At 41.9% G+C, this 22,660-nt stretch overlaps 2 protein-coding genes across 2 annotated transcripts in view; both read right to left on the bottom strand.

Annotated features, from left to right (window-relative positions):
• PIWIL2 (piwi like RNA-mediated gene silencing 2) overlaps positions 1-12,998 on the bottom strand; it is a 68,138-nt gene extending 55,140 nt beyond the window's left edge. Inside the window, exons 1-9 of the mRNA XM_036450627.2 lie at positions 10,790-12,998; positions 9,606-9,693; positions 9,321-9,459; positions 8,624-8,827; positions 5,975-6,085; positions 3,329-3,446; positions 2,867-2,991; positions 1,771-1,851; positions 1,377-1,490 (exon numbers count right to left, since the gene is read on the bottom strand). Of these exons, the coding sequence (XP_036306520.2) occupies positions 1,377-1,490; positions 1,771-1,851; positions 2,867-2,991; positions 3,329-3,446; positions 5,975-6,085; positions 8,624-8,827; positions 9,321-9,459; positions 9,606-9,693; positions 10,790-11,098 (1,289 nt within the window). The 5' untranslated portion in view covers positions 11,099-12,998. The remainder of the gene's footprint in view (positions 1-1,376; positions 1,491-1,770; positions 1,852-2,866; positions 2,992-3,328; positions 3,447-5,974; positions 6,086-8,623; positions 8,828-9,320; positions 9,460-9,605; positions 9,694-10,789) is intronic.
• Positions 12,999-21,103: 8,105 nt separating this feature from the next.
• On the bottom strand, positions 21,104-21,777 carry LOC118726025 (signal recognition particle 14 kDa protein-like). The gene has a single exon (XM_036450387.1). The coding sequence runs from the start codon at positions 21,729-21,731 to the stop codon at positions 21,321-21,323; it is 411 nt and encodes a 136-aa protein (XP_036306280.1). The 5' UTR covers positions 21,732-21,777; the 3' UTR covers positions 21,104-21,320.
• Between the last annotated feature and the right edge of the window lie 883 nt (positions 21,778-22,660).

Genomic DNA, 22,660 nt, shown 5'->3' with positions numbered 1-22,660 from the left:
CCTGCCTGATTGCCCCTAATCGCTTCTGCCTGCCTGATTGCCCCTAATCGCTTCTGCCTGCCAGCCTGATCTCCCCCTAACCACTCCCCTGCCAGAATGATCAATGCCTAACTGCTTCCCTGCTGGCCCAATTGCCTCTAACTGCCCTCCCCTGCTGGCCCAACTGCCTCTAACTGCCCTCCCCTGCTGGCCTGGTCGCCCCTAACTGCCCTCCCCTGCTGGCCTGGTCGCCCCTAACTGTCCTCCTTTGCAGGCCTAGTCACCCCCAACTGCCCTCCCCTGCTGGCCTGGTCACCCCTAACTGCCCTCTCTTGCCAGCCTGGTTGCCCCCAACTGCCCTCTCCTGAAGCTTGGTCAACCCTAACTGTCCTCTCCTATAGGCCTGGTTGCCCCTGTCCTCTCCTTCAGGCCTAGTTGCCCCCAACTGTCCTCTTCTTCCGGCCCAATCTTCCCTAACTTCCCTCCCTTGCCATCCTAGTCGCCCTTAACTGCCCTCTCCTGCCAGCCTGATTGCCCCTAACTTCCCTCCCATGCAGGCCTGGTCACCCCCAACTGCCCTCCCCTGCAGGCCTGGTACCTCCCCAAGTGCCCTCTCCTGAAGGCCTGGTCCCTCCCAACTGTCTTCCCTGCAGGCCTGATAGCCCACAACTGCCGGCCCCTGCCAGCCATCTTGTGGTGGCCACCTTTGACCACACTGGGGCAGCCATCTTGTATGTTGCAGTGACTATCAATTTGCATATTACTTCTTTATTATATAGGGTTAAAGTCTTTAAAAAGTTCAGCCTTTTCATGAACTAATTCCATTTCTAAGTACACAGTTAAAAAAATGAATCACAGCCGAAACCGATTAGGCTCAGTGGATAGAGCATCGGTCTACAGACTGAAAGGTCTCAGGTTCGATTCCGGTCAAGGGTACCTTGATTGCGATCACATCCCCAGTAAGGGGTGTGCAAGAGGCAACTGATCGATGTTTCTCTCTCATCAATGTTTCTAACTCTCTATCCCTCTCTCTTCCTCTCTGTGAAAAATCAATAAAGAAAATTTTTTTTAAAATGAATTACAGATGCACTTCATTAGCCATTACAAATTATACACATCTATACTTACTATTGTTCATATTTGCTATAGTAACACACGTAAACAAAAACTTAGGGTGTGTGTATTAAAACAAATCTTCTTAACCAGAGACTTAAACACAATTCCCCCCTCTATCTTAGCAGGATTTATGGGATGGTGCACTTCCATACAACATTCTTCATTTGTTCTACAATTTAAAACCCAATCAGAACAATAGCTATTATGTATTACTACCAGCTATTATTGAGCTTTTTCAGAAAACTGTTAGCTTGTTAAAGGTGGTTCCCACCATCACTCACATGACGTCCAGCACAGAGTCATTACGGATGACCTTATGAGAGACATCAGCTAGCAGGAAGAGACCACCATCAGTCCTCCGGATACTAGCTGCATAGCCCGGCCAGATCTGCAATCTGAAGAGATAGATGGGCTTTACCTCAGGGTTTAAAAGAAGCACAGACACTTCCATGCCCCTATCTGAGATAATACTTGAATACTTTCCTTCCCCAGGAAACAAATTCAATTAAATCAACATCATTGTGAACTTACTAAAATACTAAACTATAGCAGAGATTTAACTGGTAAGTTGTATTCACTACCATAAAATACTGAGATTTTTGTCTTTAATATGATGATTTCAATGAAAAATTTATTTCCAGATCATTTACAAGTGAGGAAGAGAAAACCACCAACCTGTGTTGCTGCAGTACCATAGCACTTGTTGGGTCATAGAAGTTTCTCCCCACAAGCTTCATATCTAAAAGTTTCATTACCCTGAAACAAAGAGCAAGAATGGGTTTTCTAGTAGAATCATCCAAAAAACTAAGATCCATTAGTTTTAGCTACATTTCCTTTGGAAGCCGAAAGGGTCTGAAATATTGGTGTCCCTTGTACTATTACAGCTTTTATCATGAGAACACTCTTGACAAAAGAATAAGAAAAATCACCATGACATTTATCTTGGAGTATATGTAACTGACTATAGATTTTCCTAGTTACTGGGTAACCAAAAATAAGTTGACTTTCCATACTCAATTTATATTACTTCCACCATTAACTAAGATGCATGCAAGCGAGTCAGTTTCTAAATTTGTGAATATCAGTCTGGCAAAGAATATTATGCTTGTTCCTGGCAGTTCAGCTTACTAGATAGAAATTAGATTCTGTGTTTCATAAATAACATTATGAAAATTAGGGAGTGTTAAAAAAAAAAAGTTTAAAAATTATGAGCTGTCTTCATCCAAAAATTCAAGTGACTTGGAAAAAAATTATTCCAGCAGCCCTGGCTGGTTTGGTCAGTGGACAGAGCATTGCCCTACCGACTCAAGGGTCCTGGGTTCGATTCCGGTCAAGCGCCTGTACCTTGGTTACGGGCACATACTTGGTGGGGGGTGTGCAGGAGGCAGCTGATCAATGTTTCTCTCTCATCAATGTTTCTAGGTCTCTATCCCTCTGTAAAAAATTAATAAAATATATTTTTAAAATTTCAGCAAAAATCTTTACTCACTACCTCTCCAAGTAGCCCCATCACTAGTACCATTAAATATGCACTTTAAACACCTGTTTTTAAAATTCCTGAGCCCATCCCCCATCCAACTAACTCAAACCTACTTTCACATACCCAAATCTGATAAATCACTGGAGATTTCTTCTGAGTAACTTAGCCTCAGTATCATTCAACTCATCTATATACACTTGTAGTGTATAGTACCATCTAAGCTTCTTGAAGAGCATTGCTACAAATACAAGACTGAGGTTAAGGAAAGTAAAACGTCAGCTGTTTTCTCACCGACGGAAAACAACATTGTAGAAGGGAATGCACAAGTCAGAACAGGGCTCCAGGATCTTGGTCAACTGAATCTTAATGCTGATCTCTGCACCATCGGTTTTCCTGTGACTTTTTAACTCAAGCACCTAATGAATAAATACATGCAAGTAAACAGTAATGACAAAACTACCACAACTTAGCCTAATCCAACTGTGTCCCAGAAAACGCTAAAATATCGAAAATATCTTTTCTTAACATATGAAACTTAAACCATTCTTTGTCACTGAGGTCAAAAGCTTCCTCCAACCACTTCTCTTATGTAAGAGACTCCGTGAAGACATAAATGTAAAAGTTTCTCAGTTTATAATTTCTTTGTTACAGAGAAGTTTAACTTCCCTCTATGAATAGGAAAGTACAACTCAAACATTCAAGAAGTTTATGATTTGCCATCATTCAAAGCCCCAGAACACTCTCAGGTCTCACTTGTTGAAGCTTAACAGGTAGATAGAGAATGGAGCCATCAAAGGCAGTGACGTTTCCAGTGACAGCTTGATGGTCCTTCAACATGCCAAACTTCATGCTTTTGCACTCCACAGCGGGGCTAGAAAATAATAAAGGATTTTATTTCAATTTGATTCAAACAGCTGTGTAACTACTGCTCCATCTAGTGGACATATTAAAAATTCAAATACTATACCTGACTAAAAAAAGAACTTTGACCCAAGGATACTTGCTCATAAAAAATAAAAACCCGTAATTTCATCCACCAGAGACCAATGCCTTAGCATATTATACATTCTTAGTATACATTCTTCCAGAGTTTAGACCACAGAGTCAAAAAACTTATTGTGTAAAGGGCCAGGTAGTAAATATTTTAGGCTTTACCGGCCATATGGTTTCTGCTACAACTACTCAACTCAGCTGATATAAGCACAAAAGCTATGTAAACCAGTAAGTATGGACACAGTCCTGCAAAACATTTTTTAAATTTCTTTATTAAGTTGTTACATATGCGTACTCATTCCCCCATTACTCCTCCTATCCCCCCCACTCATGTCCTCACCTGCCTGTTGCCTGTGTCCATTGGTTAGGCTTATATGCATGCATACAAATCCTTTGGCTGATCTCTCCCTCCAGCAAAACTTTACTATGGAATTGTACTCTAACCTTTTTCACTCAAGGAAATTTCAACTTTTTATTGTTTCATTACCACAAATCTTAGTTATGAAAAACTCTAGCAGCTCCTTTGTACCATGACTGACCCATTACCTCACAGTAATACAAAACCTTGTTCTACAACTGCAAAGTCTAAACAAATCCAAGACTTGAAAGGGTCAAGTATATTCAAATACATGAGTAAAGATTAAAAGTGGTAATCCAATATAGTTGTCCCCAAAACCGAATACTCACATGCTAATATTATATTTCAAAAATGCTTCTTTAAAAAATTCATATACATGCATTTATATGAATACAATATTCAAAGATGTCATTCTAGACTCCCTGTAGTACAAGGAAGATACAATACGACCAGTCTACTTAACACATATGCTCAGTATTCTCTCAGTGGCCTGGCATCCTCTTCACATTGTAACCTCAAAGGTCCAGATCTACAATCGCTAAATGTATAGAATCCATATCTTTTCCTGGTCAATGCAGAGACCTGTAAAGACTCTTATATTCTTTTCTGTTTCATTAACATTTGTCAATCCATTTCCAGATAAAAGGTTCTTCCCTCTTATTAACACTGAATTCCTTCCTTTACTTCCAGAACAGGCCCATTCCCATTCCTTTCCACTCTCCAATGCTCAATTTCACCCTTTTCTAGATACTTCTCTTCACTTGTCACATGTGCTCAGCTCTGCTTTCTTATCTCATAGAAATCTGTAAAGCAATTCTGCTACTCTCTTTAATTATCATTCAATTTCTCATTCCTTACAGACTTTTAAAATAACGGGCAATTCACTGGCTATTCCTATGCTCGCCTTTGTTCTTTTAGTCTAGTTTTTTCTTCATAACTTTAACAAAGGACTAGATTACCAAGGGTGCTCTTAGAAGCTAATTTAATTACCTTTTTTCTGTAGCCAAAGTTAACCACCTGTTCTCTATTCAAATGGGCCCTTCCTTTGGTTTTTAAAACCTGTCTTCAGGGTATTTTTCACTAACTTTTTCTTCTCTTTCACTCCACTTCTTCCTCTTGTACCAATTAGTAATTATCCTTAAAAAATCAGTCTTCCACCTTCCTATTTTCTCCACAGATATTCCAAAACACTCATTTTCACAATTCCAGCTAATAACCTCCTGCTAATATGAATTTTTCATTTTAAAAAAGTACGTTCAGTCTAAAGTTATTGGTATAACATTAAAGTTATTTTCTCTAATTTTCTCACCCTCAAATTTAACCCTAGACCATCACTGAAATATATTTTTTAAAAAATTTATTAACACTGAATTCCTTCCTTTACTTCCAGAACAAAATTTTTTTAAATATATTTCTTTACTGATTTCAGAGAGGAAGGGAGAAGGAGAGAGAGATAGAAACATCAATGATGAGATCATAGGTTGGCTGCCCCCTGCATGCCCTCTACTGGGAATCGAGCCCATAACCCAGCTATGTGCCCTTGGCCAGAATCAAACCTGGGACTCTTCAATCTGCAGGCTGATGCTCTATCCACTGAGCCAAACCAGCTAGGGCAAGAGCTGACAAATATTGATATGAGGCTAATGTAGGAGGAATCCAGGTTTCATGGGATGTGCATATTATATCACAGGGGAGAGGGAATCTTTAAGAAGAGGAATACAAAATTACAGATACAAAATAAGTTTAAAGTTTTGGAAGGGGGTTTATTTAAGTACAAGGTCCTAATCTTAAGCTTCATTAACTTCACAGGAAATCAACTCTAATCTCATGCATAAAACTGCACCTATTAAGTTAAAAGTCTGAATTGGTAATATAGATAAATAAATAAGTTAACCTTAAACTTACTGCAAGGAGCCAAGTACATGCAGTATTATGGGGGTGAAAGAAAAGTTCATTAGAAATTATACAAAAAAAATTCAGCTATTCCAGGGGAATGATTTCATTACTGCTAAGAAGTGAACAATATATAGAGAAAAAAACGTGAATACCTGAAAGTCACATGATATTGATAAACTGCTTCATTATGACATTGTATTTTGATAAGATTCAATCCCAAAGGTTCAGGTATTCCTTTTGATCCCTGCTTCACAAAAAGTTCTCTGGAAAATAAAAATCAAAAGCACCAAAACAAAACAAAGCAAAACCACACACACACACACACACACACACACACACACACACAAATAAGACAGCGTAAAGTAGTATTTTACACTTTGCTTACAGATATACAAAGCAATAATTGAGACATACAAAAGCAAGCTTTGAAGGCTAGTAGATAAATGAGTAGCAATCTCTAATTAAAGAAGCAAGGTCATCCTATTTATCCTAGTAATACCCTGTTTCCCCGAAAATAAGAAAGTGTCTTATATTAATTTTTGCTCCCAAAGATGCGCTAGGTCTTATTTTCAGGGAATGTCTTATTTTTCCATGAAGAAGAATACGGCACACATTTATTGTTAAATGAAAATAAAGGAAATTTATTACCTGTATACGGTACAGTAGTACGGTAGTTGTCAACACAAACCAAACTGTGAATCTTACAGTATCAAGAATTTACTCATTTATTCAATGACAATCATGTCATCATCTTCTGGAACATCATCATAACAATCCAATTCCTGAATTTCCTGGTGAATTTCTTGTGATTCCATTTCTTTCAGAATTAGTGGACCAAATCTCACATGTTTAGCAATAGCACTGTCTTTAAATGAGTACTTCTTGTCAAGGTAGCCTGCTCGCAGTGCATTTGCAATGCAACTGTCAGTGATTTTCTCCCATGAATTCTTCACCCAAGTCACAACTTCTTGCAGTTTAGGTTTCACAAAGTTTACGGTAAATTAATTTTCATTCTGAGACAGAGCCTAGGGGGGCCTTATTTTCAAAGGAGGCCTTATATTTCACTCAGAAGGAAACCTGGAAGTAGGTCTTATTTTCGGAGGATATTTTATTTTCAGGGAAACACGGTATTGCTAAGATAAACAATGCCAGCAAACTTAAGAATACAAGAATGCATTCTATAGAGAAAAATGAATTCTGAATGTTTTTCCTAAATGATTTCCTTATCTTCACCATGACAAAGAAATAGGAAAGAAATGGAAAGTCATGAGTCTACTCTCTGGTACATACTATCTCTATATCATTAATCCCATTTCACTTCATCAGAATCATCCCACCTGTCATTCTCCCCATGAGCAAAAAACAAAACAAAACGAACAACCTTACAATACTGATAATCCATGGAGGACTTCAGACACAACAGAAAAATGTTTATAATACTATTAGAGGCCCGGGGCACGAAATTTGTGCACTTGGGGAGGGGGGTTCCCCTCAGCCCAGCCTGCGCCCTATTTGCAATCCAGGAGACAGCCTTAGTGCTGCTGTGGAGGCAGGCGAGGCTCCTTCTACCACCACTGTGCTCGCCAGCGGTGAGCCCGGCTTCTGGCTGAGTGGCATTCCCTCAATGGGAGTGCACTGATCACCAGGGGCAGCTCTGGCATTGAGGATCTATCCCGATGGTCAGTGTGCATCATAGTGACTGGTCGTTCTGCCGTTTGATGGATTTGCATATTAGACTTTTATTATATAGGACTGGAGGCCCAGTGCATGGATTTGTGCATTGGTGGGTTCCTCAGTGTGGCCTGCAGGAATCGGGCTGAAATTGGCAGTCCAATAACCCCCAAGGGATGTAGCAGTGCATGAAGTAGTAGGCAACCAGGGAGGAGACCTGGCCTGGCTGGGTGCCATGCCCACTCATCTGGCTCCACTGCACCTGTTGCCACCACTACTCAGTAGGCTCACTACTGCTCTGCTGCAGTCTCCACACACCTATCCTAGGGCAATACCAGCATGCCCATTACCAAGAAGCAGCTGCAAGCCATGAGCCCATCTGCCCTTCTGGTGATCAGTGGACACCTGTCATGAGACAGGTTGAACGGTCACTTAGGCTTTTATATAGAGAGACTAAAGGCCCAGTGCACAAAATTTGTGCACCTGTGGGGGGGGGGTGTCCCTTAGTCCAGTCCAGCCTGCACTCTCTCGCAGTCCGAGAGCCCTTGGGGGACATCTGACTGACGGCTTAGGCCCACTCCCTGCCTAAGCCATCAGTCAGACAACCTTAACACTGCCCTGGAGGCAGGAGAGGCTTCTGCCACCACCACTGCACTCGCCAGCAATGAGCCCAGCTTCTGGCTGAGAGGCGCTCCCCATGGAAGCACACTAACCACCAGAAGGCAAATCGTTTTAAGCATCTTTCCCCTAGTGGTCAGTGTGCATCATAGCAACCAGTTATTCCACTGTTTGGTCTATCTGCATTTAGCCTTTTATTATATAGGACTAGAGGCCCAGTGCATTAATTTGTGCATGGGTGGGGTCCGGCCAGCCTGCCCCAATGGGGCCGATAGGGGCCAGGCTGGTGGGGGTAGGAAGACACAGGAAGTCAGCTGGCCCCACCATCGGAGGGGAGGGATGATCAGGGGCCAATCGGGTGGGGCTGGGCAGGGGCTGCTGGAAGTTGGGAGGGGGCCGATTGGTGCATGTCATAGCAACAAGTCATTCCGGTCACTTGGTTTTTATATATATAGATGAGAAGGCTCCCTTCCACATCACTATCAAGCAGAAAGATTGAGCTCCTGACTTACTTTTCCCTGTGCTCTGCAGTCCCCAGTGAAAGACGATCCAGAGACTGTAATAAGGATGGAGGCGGAGGTGGTGGTAATGGCTGCGGGGTAGGACCCCGAGAAGGCAAGCTGATAGGACTGGGAGCCTTGTATATGCCTCTGCCTATACCACACGCTGCTCTTCCTAATGGTAACATAGGCACATCCAAATTCCTTCCACGCATTCTGAAATGTTAAAAAGAAGCAAATCGGGACTTTCTTAATCATACTTCTATCTCTGCCCCACCTAAATGATTCCCTTAAGTCTATATTCTCTTCCTCGAGGAGTCAGCAAGAGGGACATAAGCCTTGGGATTCTCTCCAAGTCCAGTATGCCAGTACGACTCACCCACCAACTGCTACTAATACTGACTCTCAGCCAACTTTCAGGACAGAACTGAGGTGGGAGTTTGACTCCCTTAGATTAAAGAACCACTGCAATCAAATTATTTTATTAAGAGGGCAATTAAAGCTGTGAAGTATCCAGTAAAGAACTACTTTTTCACTCTTTTCCAATCATTAACTGGATCAGTATCTGCTCATTGCTCTTGAAAAGTATCCATTGTTTAATTTAAAACCATGCATTGTGAGCTAATCCAACCTTTTTAGAGTTGTCCTTTTGACTTGCAAAGACATTTCAGCTAAATTTGACAGCTCTCTGAAAAGGGAATTTACCCACCTATTCCAACCAATGGCGGCCTCTGCCATCTTGCTATCACCAGCAGCCAACACTGATGGATCCAGAAAAGTGTGATGGGGTTCTTCTTTTTCCTTACGCACCATACTGATAGCCAAGCCTCGACCTAAAATGCCTCTACCTGAATGGAAGGATCAAACCCCAGCTATCACTGTGAGCTGAACATGTTGTAAAGCATAGTTACTTTTCTGAAGATAAACTGCATGAATTTAAAAATAAGGAAAGTATACATACTGCCATGTTTTCTCAAGTTAGTGTTTTACATACCTAAAGAAGGCATTTTCTGCTTCAGAGAGGTCTGGGACACAGTTTCAAGGCCCAGTCCTTGGAACATGGAGACCAAACCCACAGACTCCTGAGAAAAGTAAAAAATAAAGCCATTCCAAGATATGGTTTAATCACTGATGGCTTTCTTAAAGTCTTGGTAAATAATAAAAATCATCTTTTTTAACGATTGATTTGAGAGAGAAAGAAAGGGAGGGAGGAAAAACATCGATTTGTTATTCTACTTATTTATGAATTTACTGTTTGATTCTTGTATGTGCTCTGACTGGGGATCAAACCCACAACCTTGACGTATTGGGATGCTGCCCAACTGATCTACCCTGTCAGCAGCAGTATATGGTGTGTATTTTTTTTTTTTAACAACCTCCAACAAAACTTACTATTCTTTTTCTGTAGTAATCTTAAGTTTACTGCTGTCACACAGGTTCGAGCTGCCACACATAGACTCAAGCAATTCATTCGAGTGAGAATACAGATTACTGTCATCTATTTTTCTTTTTTACAGAGTATTGTATTTGACACTGTTAACTTTACTTGAAATTGTTATACTGTGTTATTAGGTTTCCCATATATTTGCTTACTTTTTATTTTTTAATCACAGACAAATAACATCTTGAAATTTCTGTATAAAATTAGGAAATATAAGCAGTAGCAATAACTGAAGATCCTCTTTTTTAAAGATTTGGGCCAAGAGAAGTAAATAAAAAGTAAAAAAGATTTGGGCAAAGAGTCTTCTAAATAAAGAGCCATTCTTAACAATTATCATCTTAGAGACAGGAATGGCTGCCAATACCACAGAGCCAAATCCAGAATAAAAATCTAAACACTCAGGAAAGAGCAAAAGGATGTATCTTTAAATCTATCATTTATATATTTATATGTATATTTATATAAGATAGAGGACGAAGGCATTTATCCAAATCCATCTACATTCATTATGAGAAACTTCTTCTAGACTCCAAATTAGAATTTAAAATAATACATCCAGATGATGCCACTATTTGTTAAAGTTAAAACAAAAACAAAACCCAACCCATCAAACAACAACAAAAAACCAACGCTTACTTTCAAATATATAAGACTTCACAGTTTTCTATGTACTCTGAAACCCATTATTTTCTCTGATATGCTGTATGCTGCTATTAAGCGTCCAGACATGGTCTTACCCTTTGTGCCGTCCCATTCTGTGGGTTTGGTTCCTTGGGCTTTCCAAACACGTGGCCTCTGCCTATAGGTCTTGCCCTGCCCAGAGCTGAGTCCAAAGGTTTAGGAACTTGTGGCCAAGAGCCTTGCATCTGTACACACTGAGATGGGTGCCCCAAAGGGCTCCTGAAGGGTGGTCGGACAGGATCCATTGAAAGGCTGTAGAGGATTCGGGTGTAGATCCTGTTCTGATTAATCACCTGCCAGCATTTTATAGATATTAAAGATTCCCAATTGCTTTCCTTTTCCTTCAAGACAGACTCACAAAGCATTAAACACACACACACACACACCTGTACTTTGGGCGATACAACCAGTCTCCTATATCATGTTCACTTCAAAAGTTTCTATGTATCCCAGAATGTTCTAAACACTCCCCATTAGCAATCCTTTAGACTTAGAAGCTAAGCCCTCCTTTAATTTTCCTATATTCTCTACCTAAACAGCCTCTTTGAGAACGCAGCCCTAGGTTAACTGTTTTTAGAAAGAAGTATATTTTATGGATGAGCATGAGAAAATGTATATATATAGTTGACATATGGTAATACTGTCAATAAATATTCCCATAAATTTTTCCCAGTTCATTACCACATGAAACTATTCCATCTCCTCCTCCATCTCCTTAGTAGCCTCTCTGCATCTTATCCTTTTTTTTAAACTCCACCAAAAATGAGATCTCCAAAGTACAGACCTTTTCTGCTTTGAGCCAACACCACTTGCTACATTTCAGGTGACATAGAACAACTGTTTCTCCCCTCGGGTCACCAGGGATGAGGCTCTTCCTGCTTCCCAAATCTCAGGTCCTCTTCAAAATCACTTTATAACCTACAGTTTTCAGGAATCCTTCTTTAAGGGACTTCCTTCAACGTCCTGACCCACCCCTGATCCCTGAAGAATCTTTCTTAACTGAAAATTGAAGTAAGCCTCTTCTTAACCTTTTGCAGGCCTGTCTTACGGATTAGTTCGAGAAGTCGGGCCATGCACCTACAGAAAAGACTAACAGGCAGTTGTTGGGTCAATACTATCCATGAAGGCAGTCCAGGATCTCCCAAAACGTGTTTAACTAACGGTTAGTTACTAACCCATCCTCTTTTTTACACCGAAACGGCAGGGCACGCCTCCCTTCCTCAAATTCCTTGAACTCATTTACAGAAGAATCCAGAACCATGGGCGGCCTACATGGGACTCAACTGAGGCCGCTTTAACACCTACTAAGTCATGACTTCTGGAATCTTCCTCTTTCCCCGCCCTCCCTCCCCTCCACCAGCCCCTTTATGGATGTGGCGCCTCCTCCAGGCCTCCCTTCCGCCCATGCACCCTGGTTAGTTAGCAGGCAGATGCCTGACCACCGGGTCCCGCAGGAAAGGGTCCCAGGACAAGCTGGTGGGAGCTTGGGATGGCGCTTGGGCCGGGCCAGGAGGATTGGGGCCTAACCGGGAGGGGCACCCCGCCCCCCACGCCGCCCCCACCCTGAATGCTACCCTCCTTCCACCTCAGAGAACAGCACCATTCCCCATACCCCGACTTGCTGTCCACCATTTTGACCCCCAGAACACTCGCGCCCGTGAGTCATATCACCTCGAGCCACCGCCTTCCTACCTTTTCGAGGCCCTGCGTCCTCCTACGCACCCAGCCTCCAATAACCACTTCCCTCCCCGGCCGCCCCCTCCCCAGCCCGCGGCCCCTAGCGCCTGGGGGTAGGGGGTTGGGGGTGAGGTCCGCAGTGGGCGCGGGGGACCACCACGGCCACCACAAGCCCGGCCTTCCACACCCGCGTCCTAGCCACTCACCAGGGCCTTCGCCCTCCCCCGGCTCCACCCCCGGCCTCAGGAAAAGCCTGCACTCAACGCACCTGCCACGCCCCAGAACCCACATGGTCAGGCCCCAATTTCCCGTCCTCTCGCGGGGCCTCAGCGACTGAGTCCATTGGCCAAGCGACGTGCCGCTCACAAGATCCGGCGACCTCATTGGCTCGCCTGCAAAAAGAGCCGCCCCCTGTCTGGCAGTCCCGCTCCACGCGGAGGTTCCTGTACCAAAGGGGAACTAGAAACGGGGGTCCCCGCGAAGTTAGGGGTGAACCGAAGCCTAAAAATGTGTCACGTTGTTAAGATCCTGACTCCCTTTCCGTAGGCGACTCCTGTAAACAGGTTTAGCTTATACACGCTCAGGCTGAAATTGGTTAGAGGATAGAGGTGGTGAATTGGAAAGAGTAAACGAGTTTACATTGAAACACCTAATTATGCGATCTCTCCACCTTATTTGTAAAATAAGAATAAAGGCACTCATGTATAGAGTTGTATGGGAATGTATATATACATTCGTGAGAAAAGGTATGTCAAATACTTAGCACAAGGAGTAGATTGCCTGCAATAAATGTTGCCTGTCTTTACTTTTTGATGCCTAAATCTGTGAGCCAAGAAGAGCTTTCTTCAAACTATATAAAAAGTATTGCTGTTTAATTCTGCTATAACTGAATACTTTCACCCAAAGAAATACATTTCTCTCTCCCAACCATTTTGCCAAATAATTGCATCCCTCTCCAACCCCAGTGTTTCTGAGGTGATTGGAGTCAAGATTTGCGAGACCTTGGTTTACCCTGTAGAGCCATGCAAATTCTCTGCATGGTATAAGGCAGAAGAAAGTTTTTCCAAGCCTCAGATAGCTTATATCTTGTTTTACTCCATACATCCAAGGATTCTCCTTTCCTTCCCAATAAAGTTTGGAAATTATTGGAGCGGGAGGATTTTCAAAGCAGGAATCTATTGGCAGAATACCTCTTTGCTCTTTGTAGATATTATTTGTTAACATTATATCACATAATATTGTTAAGTTCTACTGCACAACCTTATGTTATAATAACGTATAGGCAGTATTATTTTGTTGCTCATGCAAATATTTAGCAGCAGGTGCACTCAGAAACAGTAATACAGCCCAGCAGGTGTGGCTCAGTGGTTGAGCATCAACCTCTGAACCAGGAGGTCAATGTTAGATTCTGGGTCAGGGCACATACCCAGGTTGTGGCCTTGATCCCCAGTAGGAGGTAGCCAATCTTTGATTCTCTGTTATTATGCATGTTTTTATCTCCCTTTCCCTTTCCTTTCCTCTCTGAAACCAATAAAAATATTTTTTTAAGTTAAATAAGGTCATAAAGACGGGCCCTATTCTGATAGGATTGATGTCTTGAAAGAAAGAGACATCAGAAATCTCTCTTTTTCTCTATGTGAGCAGAGGAACATCCATGTGAGGACACAGCAAGAAAGTGGTGGCTGTCTACAAGCTAGGATGAGAGCTCTCACCAGAAACCAAATTTGCTGGCCCTTAATCATGGACTTCTAGCCTCCAGAACTATAAAAAATTAAATGTCTGTTACCTAGGCTGCCCCATCTGTGCTATTTTGTTATGATAGCTTTAGCTGACAAATCCTATCTAATAAAGAGGGAATATGCTAATTGACCCTCACACTGTCTCAAAGATGGCAGCGCCCACAGCCAGTAAGGAGGGAATATGCTAATTGACTGCCCCAACCTCAAGGATGGTGGCACCCACAGGCACAAGATGGCAGCACCCAGTCCTCTCAGCCCCGTTGGGGTGGCATGGCAGGTGCATGCCTGCCTCCAGAATCCCCCAGTTCCCTCAGCCCCCCACCTGCCCAGGGCCAGCCCGAGTTGCAGGCAAGCTGCCCAGCCACCCAAGGCCGCCCAAGGCTCACGTAACCAGGCCCATCTGAGGCTTGCACTGCCAGCAGTGGCAGCAGCAGAGGTATGATGAGTCACCTCCCACCCCTGAGGGCTCCTGGACTGTGAGAAAGGGCAGGCCTGGCTTAGGGATTCCCCCTCTGGTGCATGAATTTTTATGCACCAGGCCTCTAATATAATAATCATCATCAGCAAGGATGTTATAGTGTAAGTGCCTGAGATTAAGCTTTTGATTGCCAAGGAATACATTTCAAAGACATCCATCTTGAATAAACATATTGTCAGCCAAACAAGTAGATCAAGAACTAGGCTGTCCCCACCCATGAAGTCCCCCTTTAAGAAAGCCCTAGGTAACTTAGATAACTGATCTCTTGAAAGCCCCTTCTTTTCCCTTCCTTGACCCTAATTTCTGCTCTTATCTTGTTGTTGTTGTTGTTGTTTTTTGTTTGTTTGTTTTGTTTTTACTCTTCACCCAAGGTCATGTTTATTGACTTAAAAAGAAAGAGAGATGAGAGAGAGAGAGAGAGAGACAGAGAGAGAGAGAGAGAGAGAGAGAGAGAGAGAGAGAGAGAGAGAGAAACATCAATGTGAGAAAAAAACATTGATAGACTGCCTTCCCTACATGCCCTGACCGGGCACCAAACCTGAAACCTGTGTATGTGCCATGACCAAGAATCAAACCCACAAACCCTTTGGTTTAGGAGGACAATGCTCCAACCAATTGAACTACCTGGCCAGGGTCTGCTCTTATGCTTTAAATTTGTCAATAAAGAGTGAATCCATGAAACCTTAAGCACCCCATCCTCCACCCTAATAAAGCCAGAACTCCAGGTCTGCACTCTCTTCCTTTGCCCCCATTACATTGCTGTGACTCCAAGATTTGTAAGTCATAAACCTCGCTTTTTCCAATTTCCCGGATGGTTGTTGCTGAGGTGCATCTTGCTAGTACAAGAACCCCAGCTCCAACATTGGCTCTGATCAGGAAATGTCTGTGAGGACTCATAGACAGACAGGCTGAGACTAACACAAAACAGATGTGACAAAATCTGGAACCCTAATACATCCCTGCCGAGACTGTGAAATGGTGCAGTTACTTTGGAAAACATTTGGCAGTTTCTCAAAAAGTTAAACAAAAAATTATTGTAGGGATAAAAAGTTCCATTTCTGGCCCTGAGTGGTGTGGCTCAGTTGGTTAGATCATCGTCCTGTACACCAGAAAGTCACAGGTTCAATTCCCAGTCAGGGCACATACGTAGATTGAGGTTTGGTCCCTTCTGAGGTGAGTGTAGGAAACAACTGATTGATATGTCTCTCCTACATTGATGTTTATACTCTCTCTCTCTCTCTCCTTTTCTAAAAAAAAAAAAAAAAAAAAAAAAAAAAAAAAAAAAAAAAAAAAAAAAAAAAAAAAAAAAAAAAAAAAAAAAAAAAAATAATAATAATAATAATAATAATAATAAAATACACTTCTTGGTAATTACCTAAGAGAAATGAAAACATATATCCACGAAAAACTTGCATGCGAGTGTTCATAGCAGCCTTTGGAGTTGAGCCAAAACTTGAAAATAACTTTAATGTCCATCAACTGGGAATGGATAATAAAATGTGGCATATCCACACAAGAAGCAGATTCAGCAACAAAGGAGACAAACTACTATGCTATGCCATGGATGAACCTCAAAACATTATGTTAAGTGAATGAAGCCACATACAAGAGACCATATAGTGTATGATTCTGTTTACATGAAAAGCCTACAAGACATGAATAAATAGAGACAGAATGCAGAGTAGTGGCCTGGGAATGGGAATGAGGATGACCTGTCAATGGACCTGAGGGAACTTATTAAGTGAAGTGAAAATGCTTTAAAATAGATTTATGGTGGTGTCTGTGCTTGAAGCTAATTCCAACAAGTCATAAATGCAAGAAGTTCATCAAAAGGTTGGTGGGCCTTGAGCCTTCAGCAAGGGCTGGAAAATACATATTATATTATTGCCTGTTGAAAATGGCTAAGGGCATTTCCCCAAACCTGAAAAGGATGCATAAATGATTGCTTGCTGCCAGACAGCTGAAGGCATTTCAATCTGGCCAAACACCTGAACAGCCATAGGCAGTTCCTTCAATCTGACAGAGGATTCTGTATACTAAACTTTGGCCTTTGATGTGTATATCCACCTTGCTTTAGGAAATTTGTGTTAATAAAAGGCAAGGGGTCCAGAGAGACAGGAGCACTTGGTTTCTTTAGCTAAGTCTTCTCTGGCCCTTCCAAAATTATGTTTTGTCTCTGAACTCTTTAATAATTTACAGAAGCCCCTTTTCCAGATTCCTGAATCCCTTGCAGATGCTGAGAAACACACAACGGCAGTGTCTGTACTTATTAAATTTACACTTGAATTGTACACTTGAATAAGATGAATTTTATGATGTGTATAATATAACTTAATGAATCTATTTCTTAAAACTCATATTAAGAAACAAACAAGCTACAATGAACAGGATCAGACCTACAAAGACTTCAAAAAAATAATTGGACACAGAATATAAATACATTTTTAATATATTTTTAAAAATAAAGGTGGCTCCCTGGATGGGTTGCTCAGTGATTAGAGCATCAGCCCTCAAACCAAAGGGTCTTGTGTTTAATTCTTGGTCAAGGGTACATACTTAGGTTGCAGGTTCAATCCCAGTCCTAGTTGAGGTGTGTATGGGAGACAACCAATTGATGTATCTGTTTGACATCGATGTCTCTTTTCTCTCTCTCCCTTCTCCCTCTCTTCCACTCTCTCTAAAAATCAATGGAAAAAAATATCCTAAGGTGAGAATTAACAAACAAGAGAGAGAGAGAGAGAGAGAGAGAGAGAGAGAGAGAGAGAGAGAGAGGGAAAGAGGGAGAGAGAGAGAGAGGTGGCAATTAAAATCTTGAGTAAAGAACTAAAGCTATCAGAATTGACTAGGCAGAGTTAAAAAGATAGAAGTTCTAAGAAAAGAAAAAAAAATTGCCGAAACCGGTTCAGCTCAGTGGATAGAGCATCGGCCTGCGGACTGAAAGGTCCTGGGTTTGATTCGGTCAAGGGCATGTGCCTTGGTTGTGGGCACATCTGCAGTGGGGGGTGTGCAGGAGGCAGCTGATTGATGGTTCTCTCTCATGATGTTTCTAGCTCTCTGTCCCTCTCTCTTCCTCTCAGTAAAAAATCAATAAAATATATTTTAAAAATAAATAAATAAATAAATAAATAAATCTTTATTGTTGGAAGTATTACATATTCCTCCCATTGACTCCTTCCAGCCCTCTGACCCAGGCCCTCACCACTCCATTATTTGTGGCCATGGGCCATGCATACACTAAGTGGCCAGATTATTATGATCTCTGAACATAATAATCTAGTCACTTGGTGTATATATCCTATGTAATAAAAGGCTAATATTCAAATTGTCCCCTCGACCAGGAGGAGTTCGACCAGGAGGAGTTCGACCAGCAGGGAGGCTAGCCAACCGCCCATGTCCCCTCCCTCCGGCCAGGATGGCCGGACCCCACCCATGCACGAATTCATCCCATGCACAAATTCATGCAGAATACATATATATTGATATATTCTGAGTGACCAGATTATTATGCATTCAGAGATCATAATAATCTGGCTACTCAGTGTCCTTGGTTGATTACTTTCCACCCACCCACCCTTCCCTGCTTCCCCTCTGAGATCCCACACTCTGCTCCATGCTTCCATGTCTCTGGATCCACTCTGTTCATCAGTTTATTTTGTTACCTAGATTCCACGTATGAATGAGATCATGTGATACTTGTCTTTCTCTGACCTATTTCACCTAGCATGATACTCTCCAGGTCTCTCAAAGGGTAAGAGACCCTTCTTTTTTACTGCTGCATAGTACTCTATGGTATAAATGTACCACAGCTTTTTTATCCACTCATCTACTGATGAACACTTGGGCTGTTTCCAGATCTTAGCTATTGTAAATTGTGCTGCTATGAACATAAGGGTGCAAACATTCTGATTGGTGTTTCAGGTTTCTTAGGATATATTTCTAGAAGTGGGATCACTGGGTCAAATGGCAATTCCATATTTAATTTTTTGAGGAAACTCCATATTGTTTTCTGTAATGGCTTCACCAGTCTCCCTTAGCAGTCCCTCTTAAAAAACAGAACTGGAAACAATTATTTGAACTGCACCAGGAACCCTATGTGTTATAATCGTACTGGATGCCATATTGGAGACACTGTCCACCTGTGTCCCTGACTGATGTGAGGTCGTATTTTGGGAGCCCAGCAATCTTAAACATTCCTTCCCCTCCCCTGAAGCATCATGAGTACATTTGGTACATGGAAGCCAGGCATGAACTTGTCTGCTTCCCAAAATCATAGTGACTTTGGGGTGAGTAATAAGAGACTATAAGAAAACACCAGCAGTAGATCATGTGGCCCTCATATTGCTGCAGAGATCTCTTCAAAATGAGGCAGTCGTTAATCAATGGAAGGTAACAGACTTGTTATTTGTGTGCACTCTTGGGGGGAGTTATCTTCATGATAGGAGTCATTCTATTAGGAAAAAATGCTATGAAATTTGTCCCTGGTGTTAATTTAGCTGAGGTGATCAATGACACCACAAAGACTCCAGTTCTTGACAAAGGCCTTAGAATAGTGCCTACTACTTAATAAACCCTGTGTAAGTGTTCATTAAACAAACAAGCACATGACTAAAACCAATAAAGCATGTTATCTGTGTTACTCAAATCTTCCCTGACCTTAATGATGTTTTTTTGGTTTGCTTTTTCCTTAATGATATTTTTTTTGTTTGTTTTTGCTTAATGATATATATTGAGGTATATATATATATATATATATATATATATATATATATACACACACACACACACACACACACACACACACACACACACCGTGTTTCCCCGAAAATAAGACATCCTCCAAAAATAAGACCTAGTGCATGGAAAGATAAGACATCCCCTGAAAATAAGACCTAGCGCGACTTTGGGAGAGAAAAATTAATATAAGACACTGTCTTATTTTCAGGGAAACAGGATATATATATATATATATATATATATATATATATATATATATATAATATATATTGGTTTGGTAACAGACCAATCAGTTACTGAGAGAGGTATGTTTTCATCTCCCAGTATGTTGGTGAATTTTTCTATTTCTCTTTCCATTTGTCACTACAGGCCTGGTGCAAGAAAATTCAGGGTCCCTCAGCCCACCCTGCCCCCTCTCACTATTCTAATGCCCTCAGGGGCAGGAGGCAACCCAGCGATCAGCGGAAGGTGATGTCCCCATCACACCTCTGCTGCTGCCACTGCTGGCAGTGCAAGCCTCGTCTGGGCCTGGTTACCTGAGCCTCGGGCCGGCCCTGGATGGCTGGGCAGCTGACATCTGAGGCTTGCCTCTGCCTCTGGCCAGTCCTGGACAGTTGGGGGCTGAGGGGATTGGGGGACTCCAGAGGCAGGCACCCCAATGGGGCTGAGGGAACTGGGCACTGCTATCTTGTGGCTATGGACATCACCATCTTTGAGGGCAAGGCAGTCAATTAGCATATTCTCTCTTTATTAGATAGGATTGATTTCAGACAGAAAGGGAGAGGGAGAGATAGAAACATCAATGATGAGCTACCTCCTGCATGCTCCCTACTGGAGATTGAGCCTGCAACCCAAGCATGTGCTCTTGACTGGAATTGAACCTGGGACCCTTCAGTCTGCAGGCCAAGGCTCTATCCACTGAGCCAAACCAGAGGGACAGAGAGCTAGAAACATTGATGAGAGAGAACCATCGATCAGCTGCCTCCTGCACACCCCCACTGGGGATGTGCCCACAACCAAGACACATGCCCTTGACCGAATCGAACCCAGGACCCTTCAGTCTGCAGGCCGATGCTCTATCCAATGAGCCGATTTATTTATTTATTTATTTATTTATTTATTTATTTATTTATTTATTTTAACAATAAATTTATTTATTTATTTTAACAATAAAGATTTTTTTTTTTAAAGAGGAACTATTAAGGGCAATCACTACACTCTGCTCTACCTGCCAAGTGGCCTTCTCCCATCCTGTGGAATGACTGAGCAATGACAAGGGCAATGATGGTGAGATCTAGAGGTGTGATGGGTATTTCGTTTGGGAGTGGCAGGAGCTAGGACCGGCCCCTGCTGCTTCCAGTAGATACCAGTTGAAATGAAAGAAAATGATGATCAAATCAATATCAGAGCCACCCTGCAGAAGATGGCAGACTCATCAGTCAGTTCAATTGAAAGGGCTTACAACAATTGGAGAGAGCCAGAAGCTTCAAGGGCAGTTCTAACAGAACAAGCTCATTTTTATAAAATGTTTTTATTTATTTCAGAGAGAGGAAGGGGGAAAGAGACAGAAACATTAATGAGAGAGAAATATTGATTGGCTGCCTCCTGCATGCTCCCTACTAGGGACTGAGCCCATAATCCGGGCATGTGCCCGGATTGGGAATGAAACTTTTGGTGCATGGGACAATGCACAACCGAGCCACACGAGCCAGGGTTTAAAGTGATTTTATTTATTTATTTTTATAAAAAGACAGGTTTAATGATGCATTGTTCTTCACACAGATGCCTGCAGAGTCTTTAACTAAAATCCAGGAATATGCAAGTAAGCAACATAGACCAATTAGCCAGATCTAAAGTAAACTGGCTTCTTATAACTACTCTGTAAACATCACAATTCTTCTTCCGTCCAAAATGAACATAACCTCACATGAAAATACTTAATGTAGGGGAACCAGAAATCTATTTTGTGGCCATAAGTAAAAACCAAAGGAAAAATAGCAATATGGTGGGTAGTTGGTGAAAGCAGGGAGTCTGGAGCCTTCGCTGTGCTGCTTTGCTCTTCTTACTCTTGCTCCTTTTGTCCCTCTTCTTCAGCCCATCCATGTTTGCTCTCAATAGGTTTGAATAAGCCATCTGAAACTTATTCACTTCTTTGGAGCTCACCACTGTGCTGATCTTTTTCCCATCGGTAGCACTTAACAGACACTTGTTGTCTGAGGGCTCAAAGCCCTCCACTGAACCTTTCCTTGGAATGGGTTTAGTTCGGCCGTCAAACTTCTTGAGGGTGATGAACACGCTGCCCGACAGCCGGCACTTCTGGAAGAGCCTGGTCAGCTCCGTCAGGAACTGCTCACTCTCCAGCAGATCCATCCCGGCTCCGCTGGCCCCGCTCAGGCCGCATAAGCCCCGAGCAACCTCTAAAGTGATTTTTGAGGAGGCAATTCCAATGCTCAACTGTAGAGAGCAGTTATAGGGTAAAGCCTCGGACTGACCTGGTGGCAAAGCCACAAACAAGTCCCAGCTTAGAGGGCACAGCCCTCTTAGCATAATTAAGCTTGACCTTATGAAGCTCCCTAGATCCTTCCTGGGTAGCTAATGGGCTGCGGGAGGGGCAGCAAGTGCTGCCAAAACAAGTGTACTTCAAAGGCTGTTCTGTGATGCCAATAACCTCAGAGGTATATTTAAAACACACACACACAAATATTAAGGAAAATGAGTCTTTTGTAGAAATATTCAAAATGAAGTTTTAAAACTTAGAAAGTATATTTAAACAATTATTCTGAATTAAAATGAAGAATAAATGAAAGCAATTGTGGGAAGCAGACTTATAGAGGAAAAAATGTACATGCAGAATGCAGCAAAAGCAGGTTTACAGTTGCTCATATGGAAAATAATACAATCATTGATAAATAATAATACAAAAATAAACTGTTTTCTGTACTTGCCACTGTAAAGCTACTCTTACCCCATCCTGTAGTCGCAGAATAAGATGGTAAATATAATTTACTACAGCTAAAAATAAAAAAATAAAAAAATTTAACTGTAAACTTGTTTTAAATGAGAAAATTCCCCTTGATTACGGTTCACTGTATACATTTACCGTACTTTATCTGGAAAATTGACCAGTGAATAAACATAGTATTGGGTGGAAATTCTATATTGCCCTTAAAATGGACTTCAGAAAATAGGCTGAAGATAATCCTACAGAGTGAGGAGCAAGCCAGGATCACCTGATAATATCTCTTAGCCTTAATTTTAATGAAAAGGCAAAAATAAATCTTTAATGATAAAATAAATAA

Source organism: Pipistrellus kuhlii, unplaced genomic scaffold (assembly GCF_014108245.1).
Source record: "Pipistrellus kuhlii isolate mPipKuh1 unplaced genomic scaffold, mPipKuh1.p scaffold_m20_p_21, whole genome shotgun sequence".
NCBI classification, from domain to species: domain Eukaryota; kingdom Metazoa; phylum Chordata; class Mammalia; order Chiroptera; family Vespertilionidae; genus Pipistrellus; species Pipistrellus kuhlii.
This window is presented reverse-complemented; position numbering and strand designations above follow the sequence as displayed.

Bases quoted from the DNA above. Each gene is read 5' to 3' on its own strand.
- LOC118726025 (XM_036450387.1), bottom strand. From the start codon at position 21,731: ATGGATCTGCTGGAGAGTGAGCAGTTCCTGACGGAGCTGACCAGGCTC.